At 37.2% G+C, this 18100-nt stretch overlaps 1 protein-coding gene across 1 annotated transcript in view; it reads left to right on the forward strand.

Moving 5' to 3' along the window:
* AGPS (alkylglycerone phosphate synthase) overlaps window positions 1–18100 on the forward strand; it is a 141678-nt gene that overhangs the window by 116640 nt on the left and 6938 nt on the right. Inside the window, exons 18-19 of the mRNA XM_082630379.1 lie at window positions 3272–3371; window positions 5521–5578. Of these exons, the coding sequence (XP_082486505.1) occupies window positions 3272–3371; window positions 5521–5578 (158 nt within the window). The remainder of the gene's footprint in view (window positions 1–3271; window positions 3372–5520; window positions 5579–18100) is intronic.

Raw genomic sequence — 18100 nt, forward strand, 5'->3', positions numbered from 1 at the left:
CAAAGTCCACTTCCTCAATTTGGGATGATTCGCTGTCCATTCATGCACTCCACAGACGCAGGGCACATCAAGTGGACCGTGGAGCTTTAATCCGCTGCCTCCGAGGCTGCACAGAGAGATTTCCCTGTCTCTTCTCTGCTCTCACAGCTCCCGGGTCTCAGCCTTGGACCTGGCCCCGCCTCTGCGCGTAGGTCGCCGGAGGGCGTCCGTTCTTCGCTCGGACAGGACGGGTTTAAAGGAGCCGCTGATTCGGGGGCTCTGGCTCACTCAGGCAGAGGGGAGGGAGGGGCGCGCAGTGTGGGGCGGGCCTGCGGCGGCAGAGGCCGGCGTGACGTTGCAGCAGCCCGAGGCGCTCCGTGCGCTTTCCCGGGAAAGCCGTCCCTGGGTCCCGGGACCCCGGCAGTGGGGGGGTGCACAGGCCCCCCGGAAGGCGGGGCGGACAGTGACCCGCGCTCGCACCCAGGCCCCGCGGCAGCAGCAGCAGCAGCACCAGTGTCCCACGCCCGTCTCCGGGGTCCGCGCCTTTAGCCGCGGCTTGCGCCCGTCTCCGGCGCTTCCCCAAGCAGCCCTCTTAATGCCCTCTCCTCGCGCACCAGGAAACAAAAGGGAAGAAAAAGTCTCTTGCCTCTTCGGCAGCTCCAGACTTTTTCCCCCGGACTCCCTCCGGGCTAGCCGTGGTGCACTAACCCCTTCAGGCTCTCTTCCTGCCGCCAGCCCCAGTCCTCTCCCTGCGCTCCGACTGAAAGCCGATAACAGCTCCCAGCCCCGCCTGCCCCGGTGGCCGAGCAGAGAAGCCTCTCGGGCTGGTGTGTGCCTGAGGGCACCGATCGTCTGTGCCGGAATCTCTCCGCTTTGCCCTCCACACCCCTGTTGCTGTGCTCTCCTCCGCTACTCCGAAGCTTTCCCCCTCCGCCACCTGCAGTCTCCGCCCGCGAAGGGGCTTCTAGTGTGTGGAAACCTTTCCTCCTTCACGGCTCCCTCCCACGGGTGCAGGTCCCGTCCCTATCCTTTTGTCTCTGTATATTCTTTTTTCTTTTGCCCTACCCAGGTATGTGGGGAGTTTCTTGCCTTTTGGGGGGTCTGAGGTCTTCTGTCAGCGTTCAGTAGGTGTTCTGTAGGAGTTGTTCCACGTGTAGATGAATTTCTGATGTATCTGTGGGGAGGAAGGTGATCTCCGCGTCTTACTCTTCCGCCATCTTCCTCCCGGGGCTATAGCTGTATTTTTAAGAAGGATTTTCTGATAAAAGCCTAACGCTTAGCTTCTGTGATCATCCTATAAAACCAAAGTGTAGAATGTGCAAAGTCTAAGTTAATTGAATGATTTTGCTAAATAGGAGTTTTAAATATAGTTTTTATAGCACATACTTGATTAACACTTAACTGTAGTTTGATTTTACTTTAGTTTGATTTGAGCTGACTAACAGTGGCTAAGGAGATTATTCTGTGTTGAGTATAAATGTTGAATGTATGAGACGTAATTTTTAAACCAGTTTTTTAAAAAGCTATTCTGAAATTAATTTAAAATAGTTATAGATCTCATTGAAATCAGAGATCCCAAGGAAAAGAATTCAGCTGTAGGATGCATTTATTAAGTTCATTTATTTCATTTCTGTCTTTTAAAAGGTACTTTGTATACTGGAATAGGAATTCTAACCCTAAATTTTCTGAGGAAGTTTTGTGGGAAGGACTTCCTAGCCAGTGAGTCTAACATAAGTACAGTACTCCAAAAAGTATATAGCACAAAAAGTTTTTAGAAATTAAAGAATAATATAATGACTTTGGCAGCCACACTTTCTCTTGTCCAGATGATTTTGGAAGACATTAGTGTTTAAGTGTCTTAAATGATAGAATTGATCTATTAAAAGGTATTAGTTCTGTCACTTTCTGAAATGGCCCCAGATTAAGGTTTTCCAAAAAATGTTATTTCTACTTTGTTTGAGATACTGATCACTCAAGCTTTGTTATAATTTTAGAAGCCTCCTTATCTACTGCAAACTGTATTGTGTAATATAGCTCCTGGATTTGTTGGAAGGTGGCAATGTTCTATTAATATTTAGTTATATTTTCTATTTACTGATATTAATGATTCTCATATGAGTGATGTATATTTTACTAATTTCTGTAAACTCATTTCATTCATGTATCCTTTAAATTTATTTAAATTTGGTTATTCATAGTGATAGTGCCCTTGCAGTTAACATGGTTTTCCAATTTTTCTTAACCTTTTAAATCTGGTAGTTAAAATGTAAACATTCAAGGGATCTTTTTTATGGGTGAATTAACACTAGAAGAAAAACACAGCTGGCAGATTGACAGTAGCATTGTTAAACAGTTCATTTCTTCTGTTCTGAGGCACCTAACATTTGGCCTAAAAGGCCATTAAAATTTTGGATTAGATTCTGTTTGTATTGTGTAGTAAAAAAAAGTATTGATTAGATTCTGTTTGTATTGTGTAGTAAAAAAAGTATTTCCTCTGTATTTGCTCTTTCTGTTAAATTCTTTGTGGGAACCTTTGTAAATTGCGTTCAGAGATTTGACTGTGATTACCTTGGCTCCCTTTTAAATGCTTCACCTAATTACATTTTGAAAGCTCAGATATATATCATGTATATGATTTATTAATCTAACATTCTTGATATCTTTTGCAAATACATATACAACATGCACACATATGGGACCTAGAGTGTAAAACCTTCAGAGATACTCTCTTAAGGCCATGTCATTCAATTTGTTTTTAAAGTTGTTACTAATAATGTGAACTTGGTGAAGGTGCTGTGTTTTACCCAGTCTGATCATTTTTGGTATTTGAACATTTTTCTTGTTTTCTGGTTTTAAGTTCTCATATATATTTGTTAACTTTGAGGAAGCTTAGAAGACTTAAAATGGATCACCAAGTTCCATGTAGTCTGTTTTGGGGCTGTCTATAACTGCAGTATACTTTGTTAAAAAAGAAAAAAAAAAATCCCTTCTGAGGAAGTGGAATTTTGTTTATTTCAGGCCAGTTGGAGAAATATTTACATTATCTTAAAATTAAAAAAAATTTTGAGGGTAATAGTCCAGACTTAACAAAAAAGTTATAAAAATAGTACAAGTAGTTCTTAGATATCCTTTATCCAGCAAATCTGTTTTCCATCCACGGAGTAAGAGGGTGGGTAGAGAATGAGATTATGGCTTAAGCAAATCATTCAGACAATCTTGTCTTTAAGTTTCTAGATGTTAAATCTGATTTCACTTAAAGCCTTGTGGGGGATTTTGTCTGTTTTTTTTTTAGGGTGACTCAGACTTATGATGCAGGTGCATGTATCTATTTCTACTTTGCCTTTAACTACAGGGGAATCAGTGACCCACTGACTGTGTTTGAACAAACTGAGGTAATTTTGCATACATGAATATAGCTCTTATATTCTTTTATTAATTTAAGTAAACTTTACTATCAATTTATGAATTTTAGTTTGACTGTCTTTAATAACTTGTGGTTTACCTGGTTGATAGCCCATAGAAATGAGAAACATAATTTTTACACTGGATTGAATACTGAATTAGAAGTCTAAAATTCATATTCCTTATACATATTACAATTAATATTCTAAAATTAATATTCTGTTGCCTGTGATTCTTTGGATATTACTTATAGTACATAATACCTGATTAAATTAAATAACAGAAGACTATAGGGACCCTTGATATCACTTCAGCAGCCCAGCCAGCTCCATATGGTGACTGCTTTTGAGGTCAGCGGCTCTAAAGCTCTTGGCCTGTGTTGCTGTAATTTCCTAATTCTAGGTTTATAATTTTTTTGTTTGCTTAAGTTATATGTAGGCCTTTGAGGTTCATTTGCCAGAAGTTTCTATTACATTTCTTAAATGACCTTAAGCGTCTAATTTTTATAACGTCTTCTGTTTGATAGTCAATATTTCTGATGACAAGTATGCCTAGAGTTGAAGAAACAGACTAGACTGTGGAGGAAGCAGGAGGAGACTGGGGTTTGTTAAAAATAAAACCTCAGGTGTCCTAGTGTTAACTCTGTTGCCTGCCTGCCAAAGGTAGTACCACAAGATGATTTTCAGTGGCACACTTTTAGACCCAAACCACAGAGTATGGTTGGCTCCCTCTTATGCCTCCTTTTTTTTCTTTTCTTTTTTTTTTTTTTTAAAAACAGCTTTTCTGAAGTATAATTGAGATATAGTAAACTGCACATAATATGTACAGTTTCATGGGTTTTGACATATGTATGCACCTGTGAAATTGTAACCCCAATCAAAATAATGAACATATCCATCATCCTCAAAAGTTTGAGTCCTTTCCTGTCACCTTAGCCTTTTAGTGTTTTGGTATTGCCCTCTGGCTACCCAAAGGCCCCTTCCCCGTAGTACTACAAAAATGAAGGTGTTCCTTCTTTCCCAAGCCAAACTGCCATTCTCTAAGTGCTGCTGGTTTCAAGTAGTTATTGCTTTACTTAAAATAATTTTTTAGAAGACATAATCTCTTAGAGTAGGGCTAGCATATGTATGATTCATTTGAAAACCCCTAAATCCTCAGTGAAGAGGGTTCTTATAAATTACTTTGCAATGAGATGTGGTCCATCTGTCCCTCCTGAAGAGAGGGCCTCTTCTACTGTGGCCTAACTCTGATGGTTTATACACACCCAAGTAGTTCTAGGAGGTTCAAGGCACTGTAGGGATTTTACCTCATATCTGTTATATACTCATGAATTGAATATAATTCCAGTTTCTGTAACCCTTCTTTCACCCCATACTTCAGTCATTCTATATATTGCTTTAAGTGTTTATCTTTCTAACCTTATTGCTCTATAAGGAGCCTATTTGGAGCCTAACATGTTAAGAGGGTAAAACAAGGTTTTTTTTTTCACACTTAGATATCCATAAGCCTGAGAAGTAATTTGTCCCAAGGCATTGACCTAAGAAATGTTCTCCATAAGGGTTTTTATCATTAATCCCTGATAGCTTTGTAAGTAATCTTGAGTCTTATGCCCACTGTATGATATTAGGTGAGTAATTTAACCATCTAAGCTTCATTTCTTTATCTGTGAAATAGGAGTAATTGAAATTATTCCATAAGGCTTTAGTGAAAATAACTGAGTTATTCCAGGTAAATTGCTTAGTACTTTTCTGGACATACCATATACAGTCAATTAATGTTTGTTGGTATAATGAGATGTTTACTGCAGAGTAGGACCAGACTCCTCACAAAACTTTTTTTTTATTGTTATTAATCATTTAGTGCTGATGAATTGATCCTTTTGCCTTCTTTTTCTTTTCTAGAATCTTGATGTAACAATTGTAGACACTGTGACTATTCACTAGAAAAAAACTTATAAAGCTAGGCTGCATATTTTAATTGCTTTTTAAATACAGTTAACCTAAGAGAAAGGAAAATTAGGCTTCTCGTTTATTACTTAACCCAGAAAGTACGTATCTCCTTTGGGAGTTGGGTCTTACTCTTTCACCTCAAAGTGATCTCTTTGTTGTTTTGTTTCCAAATTTGTTGTTTTGTTTCTAGGCAGCTGCTAGAGAAGAAATCCTCGCTAATGGAGGGAGCCTGTCGCATCACCATGGAGGTATTCTTTTTTGGGGGTAGAATTTCTACTATTCCTACTGTTTAAAATATTTGGTTTGATACAGTGCTGGGGGGCTCATAATATGAGTAATTTGAGAGCACTAGGGCTCTCTTTGAAGTTGTTATGTCTGTCACTGAGGTTGCCTGTGCTGTGGTAGTAACTGACAGAAGCTTGATTTGACAAGCCTGCCTAGATAACAGAACCTAGACAGCCTTCTGAGTTCTCAGGAACTTCATGTCACCCAAGATAGCCCAGCAAGCCTGGGAGGTATTTGACCATTAGAGCAAACATTTTTAAAGGGGGAAAAAGAACCTACCTAAATGTTTTTTTTTTTTTTTTAATAAATTTATTTATTTTATTTATTTTTATTTTTGGCTGTGCTGGGTCTTCGTTGCTGTGCGCAGGCTCTCTCCGGTTGCAGCGAGCGGGGGCCGCTCTTCATTACGGTGCGCAGGCCTCCCATTGCAGTGGCCTCTCCTATTGGGGAGCACGGGCCCCAGGGGTGTGGGCTTCAGTAGTTGTGGCACACGGGCTCAGTAGTTGTGGCTCACGGGCTCCAGAGCACAGGCTCAGCAGTTGTGGTGCACAGGCTCGGCTGCTCCTCGGCATGTGGGATCCGCCCAGGCCAGGGCCCGAACCCATGTCCCCTGCACTGGAAGGCAGACTCCCAACCACCGCACCACCAGGGAAGCCCTACCGAAATGTTTTTCATCCACTATTGGAATGTAGCTAAAGTCAGTTGTACCATATATTGAATAGCTGTTTGTTCTGCCCACCCAAAATTCAGCAAATTAATCAAGGCGGGATATGAAAAAATCTTTTTTCAAGATTTTAATTCTGTTTTAGTATTTCTTTTTGATCATTGTAGTATTTTTATTGGAGAGTTGATCACATCAGTAATAAAAATTATGATATATCTACCTATGTTATATCTACCTAGACATATCTACCAGTGTTTTTAATATATCCTTCAATATAAATTGGTGCCTAGAAAATAGATGTATAGATTTTTTTAATTAAAAAAATTTTTTTAGGGAAATGCATGAAGATAAATGACCACTGAATTTAAAAATTTCAGCTTATACTCCTACTCTGGATTCTCCATATCCCTGTTTCCCTGTTTGATTTTCCATCATAGCATTTAGCATTATCTAACATGCTATATATTTATACTTCTTGAGATTAGCTATCTCCTCCTACTGGTTAAGTAGGATCCATAAGGACAGGGACTTCTGTTTCATTTCTGTGTACCAGCACCTAGAATAGTGCTTGGCCCCAGTCAGCCCTCCATACATGTTTGTAGGATGATTGAAAGAACTTTGGTAGAAAACAGAGTGGGCTGTGGAGGATCTGTGTTCATATGACATTATTGCACCCAGGCCTGAAGAAGATTGCTAATGTGGATGAATGAAATAGAAAGACAATTCCCAACATCATTGTATCAATTTAATCTTTTGCATTCCCTCTACTTTTTCTTAACCTCCACAAATAAATTTCTAACTTAGCTGACTGATAAGCATTAAAGTGAATGAATTTGTTCTTTTCCTCCTTCTCCTGTTTATTACCTTTTGATGGAGATTCTAATGAATGTTAGAACGACAAAAATGAAGAAGGGAAGAAATTGGATATTAGAAACGTCTCAAGTGAAATTAAAAACTTTTGATTAATCTAAAAGTCTAAACCTAATTTTGGAACTATAAACATGAGGTATTTCATAAAAGTGCTTAGAATTTCAGCACCTTCCTTTAAAGTGTTCAGAAAGCTATATACTTTATTTTAAATCTTTTTTGTATATTTTGTTTTAGGGTGCCACTGTATTACTATGTAATTTACAAGTGTACTTGTAAAATTACATAATATCATTAAGTAATATGTTCTTCATTCTAAATTGATTGCATGGAGGGAGGAAACAGAATAATTTAGCTATACTTACTTATTTGAAGAAAAAAAGAATTTTCCTTTCCATAGCCAACAATTTTGCCTTTTGGTACATGTCAGCAGCCAACAAGTGCACTTTTTCCTTTAAGGTCAGGAACTATAGGAGCTATGTTTGTGATAGTAAATATGAGAGAGATGTGATTCTGCAAGAGGGTGAGAATAGCTAAATCTTGTACTATATAGAAAGAAATAGAGGCTTAATTGTTATTTAGATAACTGGGTTATATGAACTAATTTCCTTAATTGTGAGAGGATATTCTTCATTTACTTAAGCTTTACAGTGCGATAAATTCTACAGAAGTTATGGAAGTGACCAAATGACCTGCAACATTGTGGAGGAAAGCCAAACCAACGCTTTTTTTTCTTGCTAATGACACTTTACTCCTTTAGGATCTATGAGGATATTCAGGTCCCGCCAATAGTGTCTATATGTGAGATGCTGAAAGTCTAGTATGGCAGAAGTGTTGACAATACTTATTCAGGTACACCTCAGACACTGAGAGCTTCTTAGCAGGCTCTAACAGAACCTACATAAACATACTAGAAATAATGTATGTGTGAGGCTGTCATTACAGGAAAAAAAAAATACACACAAATTTAAAATAATAAAGAGTTAAGTAATTCTAGTACAAATTTATTTGAGACTTAGACTTTATTTGTGAAAGCTATGGTTAATCATCTATTTTATTATTCAGTAAACGCAAATAGAAATTAATTTAAAGAATAGTTGAAAAGATATAAGCCTTCATTAACTAAAAGATCATGATTATTCAATTCTTGATTCCAAAGCAAAAAATATAAATAGCTCCTGGGATATTTTTGATACCAAGTATGCCAAATGCTTTTTAATAATGTTGTATAATATGTTTTCCACATTATAAATATTACTGGTCCACTAGACAATAGAATTTCAAAGAATGGTAGTCCTTCCCTTGAAAGATCTTACAGTCCAGTAAAGTAAAATATTATAGCATTTCAAAAGGCTGCTGATCAAAACTGGTAGGATTATGATATCATCATATTTTAACCAAGATAAGAGTCTCCCATTTTCTTTGAAAAGCACTCAAAAGGTGACTTTAATAAACATGTAAATGCTATAGATGTTAAAACATCAAAGAGAAGGAAGATAAAATTGGGAAAGGAATTAACATTTATAAAGCTGTAAGTATTTGCTAGGTGCTCTGCATGACAGTCTCCTTTAATCCCGATCAAAATGCTGTGGAGTAGATATTGTTCCTGTCTTTCAGATGAAGATGTATTAAGCCTCTGAGTGTACAGTAACTTACTCCAAAGTATCAGCAGTAATTGTTAGTGCCAGAATTTGAGTTTGAACTCAGGTCATCCTGCTTCAGGGTCCTTGTCCTCTGACTTAAGAACATAAAATAGTGAAAATAGGCCAAAAGCTAAAAAGATTGAAAGTGAAAGCCTTTGAAAAGAGGCACATGCATTTAAAAGTATATGAGAAGAAATACTAAACATTAGTCTTTCTCTTTTAAAATGTAAAACCTCTGTTTCTTTAATTTTGACACTAAGTTAGTTGCTTGTCCTGCTTTAGATGTTAAAACAGAAATGAATGAACATTTTAATTTCCTCATCATAGCTATTTCATTGTTTTCTCAGTTCTTGCACGTAAGTCAGTTTGACTTTCTGGTCGTTTTTATACTTCCTGATTATAGGTTTCTAACATGTCAGCAGTATCAGGTAATAAAACAAATGCAGGTCAGATCATGTTACAATAAAACTCCTTGTATAATTTATGTGCATTTTCAGGTTCTAGGCTTATAAGCCTTTTTTTGTTGAAGACTCCAAGGTTGATGAAATAATTTAATTTTAGAAATTATTAACTTGAACTTGAATGTAGCAAGGTTTGATTGCATATTAATTTATTGAGAGGTTCTGCCTCATTTAAATAGGAATCTTTTATTTCTATCACATTTCTCATATTTTTTATTTTCATGCAGTCAAAAATATGACTGTGTGTAAACAAATTCTGAACCACTTGGATTCCTCTATGGCTTAGAAAAAGAAACTAGGTAAGCCTGAACATAAAATATATTTCATATGTGCTGGTAAAATGAAGATGCTTTCCCTTTGCTAGGTTGTCTTCTAAACCGCTTTATAAACACTGGCGTGCTCCAGGGCTCAGCCCAGAGCCAGTTTGTTCCTCCGTGTTTCCTCACTCCCTCAATGATTACTTTAGTCCCAGGACTTAAAACACCATCCTTATGCAGATGACTCCCAAATACCAGAAGGGATCACCACCACCACCGTAGTTCAAATCACTGTTTTTTCCTGCTGGGACAATTGCAGCCTCTTAATTGGTCTGTCCACCTTCACTCCTGTTCCCCTGCTGTCATTTCTCTTGCTGCCCAAGTAATCTTTTTAAAACTCAGTATTTTCTCCTCACATTCAGAATAAAATCCAAAGTCCTTATCAGGTCCTTCAAGGATATACATTGTGTGTTTTATCTCTCTGTCTTCATCTCTTACTACTTTTTCCCTCTAGCAGTAGTGTCCTTGCTATTTCTCAGGCATATCAACCCTCTTCCCCCTTCAAGGCGTTTGCTATTTATTCTGTCTCTTCCTGATGTTCTTTCTCTTGTTTCCCCCCCCCCCAGATATTTGCATGGCTCACTTTCCCATCATGAAAATGTCTGATAAAAATATCACCTTCTTAGAGGTGTCTTCCTTATTCTCTTGTATAGTTTATGTGTCCCTCATTCGAATAAGTTCAGTGAGGTTACTGACTGTATCTTGTCTGTCACTGTGTTCCCCAGTCCCTAGAACAGTAACTGGCTGTTCTCCTTAGAAGTAGATGCTCAATGAATATGTTATGTGAGTAGTTAAGTGCCCAAGCGCTCACAGAATTTGGGGCAATTTTGCAAATTCTCAGACATCTCTGAATTTTTCATGTTAGAATGGCATTAGTCTCCTTGCTAATTTAATTTCAAACGTTTAATAATCAGGCCTTGTTTGAATATAGGGTCATGTTTAATCATGAAAAGGCTCAGTTTATTCCATAATATTTCTGAGAATGTGTATTAGCAGAGTCAGTTATTCAGTGGAAATGTAGGGTAAAATAATGTGCCTTTCACTACAACTGCCCAACACCAGCCATTTTAGTGTTCTTCCGTAGATGCATTGTATATGTAAGATCCCATTTAAGCTTTATCTTAAAACAAACGCAAGTTTGAGAGGCTTACAAACAGAGGGGAAAAACATAGGCTTTGGAATCAAATCTGTATTTGACTCTTGGCTCTGTACTTAACTACCTGTGTGACCTTAGGGAAATAACTTCTCTGAGCTGCAGTTTTCTCATCTGCAAAATGGGAATAGTACCTACCTCAGATTATTGTAAGACTTAAGTGTGATAATGTATGTAAAGCATCAGAAGTGTCCTGCATATAGTAGGTGCTTAAGAAACAGTAGTCTTCTAAAAAAATAAAAGCAGTAGACAGCACCAAGTGAAACTCTGGTTTGTATTCTTAACCCCCTACTCTAACCATTGAAGAAAGGGTTACAGTTTATTTGAAAAAACCCCATATATTCAAGGAATATAATTCAGTAATTATCTTAACATTTTCATCTATAACCTGCAGTTAGTCTCACCCTATAGGAGGTTCTGTTACAAGCTGTATGAAAGAGCAGCACAATTGGCAACAAAATTTGCTATAAAAAATGTCTATTTTCATACATGCTTCTCTGCTTAAAGTTAATCACCTAATTTGTAAATTTCAAATATCCTGTGCTATTCAGTATAGTTTCATAAAGCAGAAATCTTTCCATATAAATTTTAAATAGAATGGGTTTAATTATCCTTCTAAAGTTAATAATAGAGCTCTCAAAAGATTGCTTTTTATATGTGTAGAAAAGATTTTTCTTAATTTGCATCCTGAACTTAAAACTCAAGGCAACCTCATAGGAGCATCTTTAGTTACTGACCTTCAGGCAGTATCATGACATTCTCAGTACCATTTTTGAGTTCAAAAGTAGAAGGGCTGGGGGTTGGGAGAGTATTGATGTAGTTTCTGTTAGAGGGTTTGGCCTGTAATTGTGATTAATAACAGTTGCTTTCACTATCTGGAAACAGACAGGCTGGTTTGTCTGCCTACAATCATGCTGTGATAAATGGAGCTATTTTAACTCTGGTTTTGTGTATCAAAGAAAACAGATGTAGTCTGGAACTGGAGGCTATAGGAAATACAAAGCCTGCTTAACTTAATCTTCATAGTGCTTGTTTTTGTAACTGACGAGCTGGTCAGTTTAAACAGCAGCGTTTATGTCAGCCATATATTTAAATTTCAATTTACGACTTAAGTTTTTAAGTTGTTCATTTGCTAAAATTATACCTAAGGCCTTGTCAGGAAGTAAAAAACCTTGATTAAATATAACCAGTCTTAGTTTAAATATTGATGTCTTTACCTAACCAAAATTATTTCCTATTGTTCAGAGAATAATTATGGGGTAGCTGCTCTTAACAGTTTTTGTGGTCTTAACATAATCCAATAGTATCAGGAACTTTAAAAGTAAAAAGAGACTACTCAAAATAATGAGCAAAAGATCAGCTTTGTTAAAAACCTGCAGTGTGAAATAAAAGACATACAGATTGGAAAGGATGAATGAAACTATTGCTGTTTATAGATGACATGATTGTCTTTGTAGAAACCCCCCCTAAAAAAAATCTACTAGAAAAAGATCAGCAAGATTGCAGCGTACAAGAGCACACACCAAGATCAATTGCATTTCTATATATTAACAACAAGCGTATAGAAACTGAGATTTAAAATGCAAGTACCATTTACATATGTTCCAAATAAGACATTTAAATTAACAAAATATGTACATGCCTATGCATAAATCTAATAAAATATATACAGGATCTGTGTTCTGAAAATAACAGAATGCTGATGAAAAAAATCAAAGACCTAAATAAATGGAGAGATGTGTTCATGGATTGGTAGAAAACAACCTAGTATAAAGATGTCAATTCTCCCTAGATTGATCTACCTATTTAATACAATTCCTTTCAAAATTTCAGAAAGACTTTTCTTAGATATAGAAAAGATTATTCTCAAATTTATATGATAAGGCAAAGGAACTAGATGGCTAAAACAATTCTGAGAAAAAGAGTCATAGGAATCAATTTACCTGATTTCAAGACTTATAATATACAGTCATCAAGACTGTGTGGTATTGGAGGAGTGACATATTGATCAATGGAACAGAATAGAGAGCTCAGAAATAGACCCACACGAATATGTCCAACCAATTTTGACAAAGGTATAAAGCAGTCCAGTGCAGGAAATATATAGCTTTTTCACCAAATGGTGCTGGAACAATTGGACATTGATAGGTTAAAAAAAAAAAAAAAGAACCTTGATCTGAACCTCACACCTCACGCCAAAATTAACTCAACACAGATAATATACTTAAATGTAAAACATAAAATAATAAAACTTTTAGAAAAAAAAGAAAATATTCAAGATCTAGAGTTGGGCAAAGAGTTCTCAGACTGTTCCCCAAAAGTACAGTCCATTACAGGAAAAACTGATAAATTGGATCTCATCAAAATTAAAAATGTTTGCTCTGTGGAAGACTCTGTTAAGAGGATGAAAAGTTAGGCTACAGAGTAAGAGAAAATATGTGCAAACCACATATCCAATAAAAGACCTATATCTATAATATATAAATAACTCTCAAAACTCAATAGTAAAATACAAACAATTCAATTAGAAACTGGGCAAAAGATATGAAGAATCATTTCACTGAAGAGGATATACAAGTGACAAATAATTACATGAAAAGATGTTCAACATCAATAACCATTAGGGAAATGCAAATTGAAACCACAAGAGAAACCACTATACACCTATCAGAAAGCTAAAATAAAAAAATAGTGGCAGTGTCAAATGCTGGCAAGTATGTAGAGAAATTAGATCAATCATACGTTACTGGTTGGAATATAACGTGGTACAGTCATTCTGTAAAAACAGTTGGCAGTTTCTTATAAAATCAAACATGTAACTACCATTCAACCCAACAATTATACTCTTGGGCATTTATACCAGAGAATTGAAAACATAAACCTGTATATGTATATTCAGAGCAGATTTACTCATAGTAGTCCCAAACTGGAGTCAGCTCAGATGTCCTTCAACCATTAAATGGCTAAACAAACTGTGGTACGTCTATACCATGGAATACATTACAACTCAGTGGTAAGGGGAAACGAACCATTAACGCATGCAGCAACTTGGATGAATCTCCAGGAAATTATGCTGAGTGAAAAAAAGCCAATTCTGAAAGGTTGCATTCTGTGTGATAGTATTTCTATAACATTTTTGAAATGACAAAATTAGAGAAATAGAGAACAGATTGGTGGTTTCCAGGAGTTGGGTGTGGGGCGGGGATGACTATAAATAGGCAACACAAGGATCTTTGTGGGGATGGAAATGTTCTGTATCTTGACTATATCAGTGTCAATATGCTGGTTGTGATTTTGGTCTTTTGATAGCTACCAGATGAGTATAGCCTTTCCAATATTGAATCTTGATCAGATTACCATAGGGTAGCAGAAAGTTTGTTTTACTCTTAACTTTTTTTCCTTCAGTTTCTTCTTTGTTATTGGCTTTTTCTCACAAAACTTAAAGTTGATTATAATATTTTTCCACCGAAGCAATGTTGTAAATAGTGAGATTCTAAGACCAGACTGTAAAAGCCAATTTAATCCATGATGTAATTGAACATTTAACTATTTCAGCTATGTCATAGGATGAACAGATTTGAGAGCTGACAGAAAATCTGTTGTAAGAATGTATTGATCCCTGCTCCTTCCTACCCTTGCAATTACAGATGCCCAGTCCCAGACAAAGGGCAGGGACAACGTTGTGTTTGCCATCTCTTACCTTGTGCTATATGTACCTGTAGTAACTTCCAGCTTCAGGTGTATTGTCTCAGCCACCAGGAGAGAATGGGTGGCTTGGATAATACCACTTCTCTTTGGACCTCTAAAGAGAACTTTTTCTCCCTAGCAATTTTATGACCAAGACTCTCTAAGTACTAGATGTTAGTCTCAGAATACCTCTACTACATTATTATATTGTTACAGAATAATTAAGTTTTTATAGTCAGTTTCAGGTGATTAGCAGACAATTAATCCTAATAGATATTTTCAAGTATAAGATCTGTTAAAAGTAACTTTAGGTAAAGTTAATTTTTAATGTTCTGTCTTTGTTGTCTAACACAGAAACCACTAGGGTACTTGTGGCTATTTAAATTTAAATTAATTATAAAATGAAATAAAAATTTATTTCCTCATTTGCAGTAGCCACCTTTCAAGTGCTTGATATCCACATGTGGCTAGGGGCTACTGTGTTAAATACTGCAGATACAGAACATTTCTATCGACACAGGAAGTTCTACCAGACAGTGCTGTGAAGCTTTATTTCATATATATTTTCACACATTGGCTGGGAAAATGGCCCAAAAATACGGCTTAAAAGTTTTTTTCAGTAGATATTAGATTCAAGTCTTTAGGAGTTAAGTTCTGAAATAAACTAGCATTTGTCATTAATGGTAGGTTTTCTCAGAGTATAACTTCTGTCTACCACTTTTCCAGAATTTCTTTCAGTTTGGTCAGTAGCCTCAAATTTAGAACAAGGTCACCTTGCTATAGTAAAAGCCATTCACTGCTAATCCAGTTGGTTGTAGCAGTGAAGATATGTTGCTTTTATGGAAAGTGTTGGGCTCCTAGGATACAGACCTTTGGAAACATATAATCCGAGATTTCTTGGTCTTGTCACTGTTGACATTTTTGACTAGATTCTTTGTGTGGGGGCCGTCCTGTGCATTGTAGTATGTTAGCAGCATCCCTGGCCTCTGCCCACTAGATGCTGGTAACATCACCCCAGTTACGACAACCAAAAACTTCTCTAGACATTGCTTAGTGTCCCTTAGGGTGCAGAATTGCCTCTGTTGAGAGCTATTGATATAGTCCAAAGATTCCTAGAGATTTGAAGGAAAAGAGAGTTAGGTTCTGTGGCATACCTTCTCCTATCTTAGCTAATATAGAATAGCTCTGAGTATATCCAAGAAATAATGTCAGAATATAGGGAATGCAAGACAGATAAAACCAAAGGAAATTAAGGAAACCCAGATTGCCTTTCCCTGGATATTTGCATCCCTACATCTTATCTAAAATGGCTTATAGATAACTGTGGTTCAACATTTATTTTTTAACTAACATTTTTTGAATTCTTACTGTGTGGCATACACTATATTATGCAACAGCACTACAAAAATGAATAAAACATGGCCCTAGTCTTCAAGGAGCATATGATGTTGACTGTCCTTTTCTGTCCTTATCTATTTCATGTTATTTGGCCTGTTCACTTGCTTTCAGCTCTGTTGTATAGGCATTAATTGCCACTTGGTTTAAACTTCGAGCGTGTCAAGCCATCTTTTGGGGATGTATAGCAGAATTAGCACTTGATTGTGTTCTGAAGACAGATTGAATCCAGCTCTTGTGATCTGTTATTATCTTGATGATTCAGGGTTTTTTTTTCTGTTTCATAATCTCTAAAGACCTATTCAAGGATCTGTAAGATCTTAGAGCTGCTATATAAACTGCACAGATAAAACCTTAGCATAAAGAAAACTGACATATAAAAATATTTAATAAGAGAAAAATCTTATAATACCAGATTTTAATTATCTATGAATCTTTCATCTTGATGTCAGAAGTTTCATTAGTAGTAGAAAATACATCAGATGACTTAATAAATCAAACGTGACTTTAAGTATCCATTAAATCAGACTCCGCGATAGTTATAGTCCCATCTCATGTGTCTTTAAAAGCTGGATATTCGCATCCCTCAGCTGGAAACCTGTTGGCTTCAGCATGTACCTCCACCAAAGCCAAACACACACACACAGATGCCTTAGAGCACAAACCGACGGACAACTAAATCCTCTTTCAGGTTGAACGTTCTACCCCACGCCACTCCCTCCCAAAGAAACATCATCATAGTTAGATCACCAGATACCAGAAAGAGTGGAAATTGTCCATTGTCCTTCTCTGTTCTCATCAGTACAGATCAAGTTGCGTGGGGCCAGAACCTCATCTGACAAGAGGTTGGTGTCCCTTTAGCGCTAGTTCCTTAGATAATCCACCAGTAGTTTAGTTGGGTTAATTAAATCTTGAAATACAAAGTCAGTGCTCAGATCACTCATACAAGAAGCTAAATCCAGATTTTCTTTTTTAAATCTGACCTGTAGAATAGTGTTAAAAAGGTATCCAGGATGCCCAAAGTAGAACTTTCAAAATACTGTTATTTCAGTAACAGTTAGGTGCTTTTAACTTTGGCTAAATTCTCCTTCTGAGCTTCAGCTTCAGTAATCTTCTAAACGTACAGCCCATTTCATAATTTGTTTTTAATTTTTTTAATAAATTTTATTTATTTTTATTTGTGGCTGAGTTGGGTCTTCGTTGTTGTGTGCGGGCTTTCTCTAGTTGCAGTGAGCAGGGGCTACTCTTCGTTGCGGTGCGCAGGCTTCTCATTGCAGTAGCTTCTCTTGTTGCGGAGCACGGGCTCTAGAGCGCAGCCTCAGTAGTTGTGGTGCACAGGCTTAGCTGCTCTGTGGCATGTGGGATCTTCCCGGACCAGGGCTCGAATCCATGTCCCCTGCATTGGCAGGCAGATTCTTAACCACTGCACCACCAGGGAAGCCCATGATTTGTTTTTTAAATAAGTGTATAATAAGTCTTTTCAGCCTTGTAATCAAATTCATAATTCAGAGAGTTTTTAATTTAGCTAAAAAGAACTCTGGCTAGCAGACCCTAGATGTGTCCCTTTTAAGATGAGATTATTAGGTAGTTTCTGCTAAGTCTTCAGTCCCTTAGACCACAAAGATTAGTTCCAGATAATTTTTGGTGGCTAGGCTGGCCAACATGTTCACATTTTCCACACAAAAGACTCCCATTACCCATCCCTCTTATATACATGTCTGTTCAGTCTTTGCTGTTGATCTTCCCACAAAATGTGTTATTTCTTGAAGCTGTTAGCATCCAAAGGGGACTGTTGAGCCTGTGATTTCAAAAAGCTTCTATTTTCTCTGTTCCAAAGTATAATTTTTTTTTAAAGATTTTTTTTGATGTGGACCATTTTTAAAGTCTTTATTGAATTCGTTACACTATTGCTTCTGTTTTATGTTTTGGCTTTTTGGCCGCAAGGCATGTGGGATCTTAGTTGCCCAACCAGGGATCAAACCACACCCCCTGTGTTGGAAGGTGAAGTCTTAACCACTGGACCACCAGGGAAGTCCCCAAAGTATAATTTTTTAATGTATTGTATATTATGGAGAAAAACACAGAATACTTATTTTATTCTGTCTGTATATACAGTATAAGAAATTAAATTGTAAAAAAGTGAACTCCAGGGGCTTCCCTGATGGCGCAGTGGTTGAGAGTCCGCCTGCCGATGCAGGGGACACAGGTTCGTGCCCCGGTCCGGGAGGATCCCACATGCCACGGAGCGGCTGGGCCCGTGAGCCATGGCCGCTGAGCCTGCGCGTCCGGAGCCTGTGC

The sequence above is a fragment of the Mesoplodon mirus genome (assembly GCF_964341445.2).
Source record: "Mesoplodon mirus genome assembly, chromosome: 8".
Classification (NCBI taxonomy): domain Eukaryota; kingdom Metazoa; phylum Chordata; class Mammalia; order Artiodactyla; family Ziphiidae; genus Mesoplodon; species Mesoplodon mirus.